This window comes from Bidens hawaiensis, unplaced genomic scaffold (genome assembly GCF_021521415.1).
Source record: "Bidens hawaiensis isolate Kalapana, Puna unplaced genomic scaffold, B.hawaiensis_p1.1 tig00010814_1, whole genome shotgun sequence".
In the NCBI taxonomy this organism is placed as follows: Eukaryota; Viridiplantae; Streptophyta; class Magnoliopsida; order Asterales; family Asteraceae; genus Bidens; species Bidens hawaiensis.
This window is the reverse complement of record NW_027491834.1, coordinates 735,049-740,499: the sequence shown is the minus strand read 5'-3', so window position 1 is coordinate 740,499 and position 5,451 is coordinate 735,049. Positions and strand designations below refer to the sequence as shown.

General features: G+C 33.4%; 1 protein-coding gene across 1 annotated transcript; it reads right to left on the bottom strand.

Annotated features, from left to right (window-relative positions):
- Positions 1-1,016: 1,016 nt before the first annotated feature.
- On the bottom strand, positions 1,017-5,013 carry LOC143536557 (serine carboxypeptidase-like 18). Its single transcript, XM_077030520.1, has 13 exons — positions 4,737-5,013; positions 4,552-4,625; positions 4,323-4,445; positions 3,573-3,675; positions 3,448-3,485; positions 3,182-3,283; positions 3,019-3,105; positions 2,868-2,945; positions 2,719-2,790; positions 1,951-2,099; positions 1,761-1,874; positions 1,546-1,600; positions 1,017-1,118 (listed from the first exon to the last, which is right to left on the bottom strand). The coding sequence occupies exons 1-13, from the start codon at positions 4,909-4,911 to the stop codon at positions 1,017-1,019; spliced, it is 1,272 nt and encodes a 423-aa protein (XP_076886635.1). The 5' UTR covers positions 4,912-5,013.
- Between the last annotated feature and the right edge of the window lie 438 nt (positions 5,014-5,451).

The window sequence follows — 5,451 nt, the reverse complement described above, 5'->3', positions numbered from 1 at the left end:
TATATATACTTATAGTTAATAAATGTACATAATTGTTTTTAATAAGTTGTTTTAGTTTATAAATTGTCCTTTTATGTCCATAGTTAACTGTTTTGTCCAGATTGGTCTTAAGTCCAAACAGTCTTTAAAGATCATAACAGTCCAGTAGCTATTTGTGTTCCAGTTTCTGAAAAATTTTGCTAAGTGTAAAGTATTCGCAAGCAAAGAATTCGCATCGCAATGAATTTCCATTCGCATCACATGGGTATGCGAAGCGAATATGACATTCCATTCGCTTCGCATAGTGTGATATTCCGCTAGCACCTTGTTTGGTTGATTCAAGATTGTTGTTAGATCCACCCTTCGAGACCTACAATTTTAATAAGAACAATTATTATTTAGAAAGTATTCTACAATTTAATTCTAACTCAACTTGTTTATAAATATAGAGTTTCGAGAACTCTAAAACGTGTCTCAGATAGCACTGTTGGATTCACGTGTCCGTGTTACTATATTAATCACAACGAAAAAGTTGTCACCAACACAAATCTAAAGATCTCTCATCAGCTAGGGTTAGTTGCAAAGTATCAACAAACTCGGTTTCACAACCATAGGGAGTTCCAAAAAAAAAAAAAAAAACCTTGACGAAAAAGGCTTGTACTTGATGATATAGATGATACCCGAACCATTCAGTTTTGTCTTGATTCGATCAAGTGCTAAAGCCGAGACCAATTAGTCTCGGTTCTCACTTCCACACTACAACCGAAACGAGAGTGGGGCGGTAATATGGATTTTGGATGGGGTGTGGTGCTAGGTTTGTGACTTCTTGATGAGATGCACAAATTGGTAAGCCTTGCAATCTACTTACAATCACATTTAACTTAATTGTTATACAGACCTTTGAGTTTTTACAGGATTACAAAAATATAAGAAAAGTTCAATCATATACTTAATGGTTGCAGTTCATGAAGCAAGCCATCTCTAATTCTTTAATAACTGCTTAAACTTCAAAACATGCAAAGTTGCTTTATCTCCAGTTATTTAATATAATTGTTTGAATTGGTTCCTGAAGCAAGCCACCTCTTAATCACATCCATAGATTCTTTAGGTTTGTCCACTGGCACTAAATGTCCCGCGCCCTGCAAGCAACCAAATTTCATAAAGACATGCACACAAAATAAAGGACGGTAAGTGAGCAGGTCTTTGGATATTATATGATCATATAACATCATAAAGTTTATGTAAAGGATACTCGACATGTACAGACCGAATATGAAATACGGATTTCTAATCATATATAGAGGATACCATACACAACCCATTATCATTGCAACATAATTAATTTTAGGTAACTATATAGATAACTCTGAATATGAAATAAACGAAGTTTTATATAATTTACTATAAAACGATTACAATAAAGTGGCAGGCAAACGGGCAACAAGCTGCGCCGCAACCCCCTTTTGAACAGCAAAGCCAATCCTGCTAAAAACGAAGCTTTGGGACCTAGAAGCTGAAGAGGTTCCGTGTACGACGCGCTGAACCCTACTCAAAACTATTTCTTACTTTAATCGTAGCAAATGTCAATGAGAAATCATTTTCTGCATAAGTCATTTCATATCTGCAAAACAACGAAATATTTAACTTAATTAATCCAGATAAAATTAACACGTGCACCAAGTGTCAATATTAATTCAATCTCTTTATGTTACGGATCTATTTTCTTGAAGCTGAAATATATATGATCAACATGACCACAAATTGAAGAAATCAAGTCTCACCCTCCAACTTGACCATCAACGTAGTATGGCTCCCATGGTTGTTCAACCCTAATATTTAGAGAAGATATCCACTGCTCAATTCCAACATAGGGGAATGTCATGTCATGATCACCGCTGCCAGTTAATAAATGAAACTATAACTTTGATTTACAATGACAATCTCGGATATCGTATTATCATGTCACGCTACCTGAATATCACAGCACGACATATTTTGCTAGTAAGTTTTTTATGGTAAATAACGCTACTGAAAATATCATAAGCGTAACAAAATGTGTCTTTTTTCCCTTCAGAGTAATGCATGGTTGAGTTCATCAACTCCCACTTTCCAATTTTCCCCTAAACAAGAGTAATAGAATTCAAGAAATGAATTGATATAACTGATCACCAAAATATAGACAATGAATTTGGATTGAATAACTCTCATTCTTAATTATAACCAGAAAAAATAAATTTAAAATTGATTATAAACTCATTTAACCATAATCACAACTTTGATTAGGTTATATATAAACAATGACTCGGAATAACCAGAGCTGGAATCGAACTAATATATTAAACAATAAATCAAACCCACATGTTTATCTGCTAAACTAATTAGCTATCATAAACTGATTAGACGCCAAAAATCGTTTTTAGAAATTGTTAGATGCCAAAAAAATCTCGTCATGCCAAAAAATCTCGTCTTGTGCCAAAATAATATCGTCGGATGCTAAAATAAACTCGTGGAACAACAAAATAATCTCGTCGAACATCAATATAATCTCAATGTTTTTAGAAATTTGTTGCCAAAATTTCATGTCTAATAATGATTAAAAGGTCAACGATCTAACGAGATTTCACATAGGCATATTTGAAAGAAGTTGGTCAAATAGCTATTCTCTTGATTTGGACCAGTCAAATGGACATTCTGATCATTTTCCGAGTCTATTCAGCATAGATAATGTTAATCACGCACCCGAGAAACATTCAGAGCTAGTTGTGCGGTGTCACTGTTCGCCCAAATGTTTATGGCATCAAAAGTGTATTCCTAGTTAAAATTGTGACAATTTCGTTAGTTTTCAAATCATGCAAGCATGTTGATCATAGTTAAAGAGAGAACAATACTTGACAATATGGCATCATGAGATTTGATTCATCACAAAATGTGTCCAATATGTTGTTGATATTAATTTGATCTGTGCACTGTAGTTCAAAGCTTAAGACAACATCGATGGATCGCATCATGTTTTTTATTAAAAGAATTCGAAATACTCACTTGTTTGTATCTTTGAAGACTTTGAGCACATAAAAAGTTTGCTGAATCAATGTTTAAATAGTTGCCATTACAATTTTCTATAGCCGGCTGCAAAAAACAAAGTAAGTTAAAACACTAAAACTTTTGAGCGAGTTATAATTTGTTTAAATGAAATTAGAACTACCTCATAAATATCATCAGATATTAGTGCCATTCGGTGAGCGTATTCAAACCTTGAATTGAAATCCGTGAACTTATTAGTTAGAGGACTGCCAAGAATGTATCCCTATACCGGCATGTTAAAGAAACTTTAATCTAGATAAATTAGCGGTAAGAGATAATTACTATGGATGTAGTGGTGCCTAAATCCATGCTCTAGTTGATAATGTGTTCGTTGTTCATCACAAGTGTCACGTGGCATTTCAAAGTTTATATGGTTTGATCATTTACTTGAATATTTAGTGTCGGTTGGTCTCCACGTTCGTTGCCTGCAAATACGTACGACAATGATCAGAACATGACAGCTCTTACGTATCGTCTGATGAAATACTAAGGAAATTAATTTATATAATTACCTTTATATATTTTCAAAGTGATGGCTGGAGTGAGAAGTCCCATGTAAGATATCCCTCCTATGTAAAGTGGATTCTTCAAAAACTTAGGGTGGTCAATGAGAAACTATTCATCATCAAACAAAACAAATCAAATTAATAACCGGAAAACTTAAAATAAAGCATCTAAAGTGCATGTGTTCACAAAAACAATAAACTACCAACAGCCAAGTTGTATATCTTCAAGACAGTATTAATTTTAATAAAAAGTGACCCACTTTCTATAATTTTAAAATAGATTTCGAGTTTCTACTAAAATGTCTCTCTATCTCCCAGGGTACAACGTCAAAGCAGTATGTACTGCCGGGAAAGGTCACACGTCCGAGGTTACACCAGATAGTTTAGTGTGTTAGAACATGAAAATATGAAGATGAAGTTAAGAGAGTACTCATCTCCAATATTGTTTGAAAAAAAAAATCTACTAAGATTTCTTTTTGATGATCATCATCCTAGTTTCATGACTTCTCTCATCACTTAAGGCACATAAGCCTTAATTTATACAAGAAAAATGAATGAGTGTAAGGTCTCACTTAATTTGAGACATAAATTCGAATAAAACTCATTAAGTAACATAAATAAAACTCTACTCAAGAATTTAATTTTAATTTACCATATTAAAAGCTCATGATTAATAATTTCACTAAATAAAATATTCATTCATCTTAAATAAATTTCCAGCATGTTTGGCATAAGTTTAAGTATTTTGTACCATACCCTTCTCACAAAATCATGAGCTTGATCGGCCACGTTACTATCGCTGCTGATTGATGCGTCTTTTGTTTTAGCATAGGAAAATCCAGTGCCAGCTGGAATATCAAGAAATATGATACTAGCCATCTGCATTAATAATTAATAACTTACAACAACAAATTGATAAATTCTATAATCTATATTGACAAGAATATGGAAATTTGAGTAATAAAAAGTAAGAAGAATTATCAACCTTTGTCCATGAGTCCTGGTTCAATGAGAAGGTGGCATTTGTGGGGCCATCATCAACGTTAATCATAAGTGGGCCTACAATCATGAGGCAATATAAACATTATACTGTTACTGCTTTTATAAAATAATTAATCAAGATTAGTTCACTAATCAAAAATAGCTAGGTGAATAAGTTAACGTACATACCTATTCCATATAACAAACCAAGTAACGCCGAGGTCCCTGGTCCACCCGGGATATAACATATAAGAGGGTCTTCTTCAGGATTGTTTTGTGACTCAACAAAATAATAGAACAACTGGATTTCTTCATTCTTCCCTACTCCAACATAACTTCCATTCCGTACAAAATACATAAACATAAAGAGATCAAGATCAGTCTTAGGTATTTGTATAAAATAACGAAAACGCTATTATATATAAGTTATTGGTTATTATGATCATCAACTATTATGCAAATGAAACTGACATATCTTCTATCTAACTAAGTTAAAGATATTACAATAATTAAACTCTAACCGATAATATACGCTAGCTAATACTCCATTGCAATTGGAACGAGAGGATAAACATTTTTTTTGGGAGAAAAAAACGATGAATATGTAGACATAATAAGAACATTTAACCTTGAAAAAAAGACCCATAAAACGATAAATAATCTTTAGCTGCAAACACTTTTGATGGTGGACATCGAGGCCATGGTGTCAAGAGCTACAACGGTGGCGCCAAATTTGCAACATGAAGACATAAGCTACTATTGCATTGGCACAATGATGGCGGCATATTTGCAACATGGCAACATAAGCTACTATCGTGGTGGCACAACGATGGCATGAGAAATAATAAAAAATTGCCAGCATCCTAGGGTAGGACAAGAGTTATAGTATTAACAATCGAAATAT

Bases quoted from the DNA above. Each gene is read 5' to 3' on its own strand.
- LOC143536557 (XM_077030520.1), bottom strand. From the start codon at position 4,911: ATGTTTATGTATTTTGTACGGAATGGAAGTTATGTTGGAGTAGGGAAG. The intron at 3,486-3,572 runs GTAATTATATAA...ACGTATTTGCAG, and splicing joins CACTTTGAAAATATATAAAG to GCAACGAACGTGGAGACCAA. The intron at 2,946-3,018 runs GTGAGTATTTCG...TTTGAACTACAG, and splicing joins GTCTTCAAAGATACAAACAA to TGCACAGATCAAATTAATAT.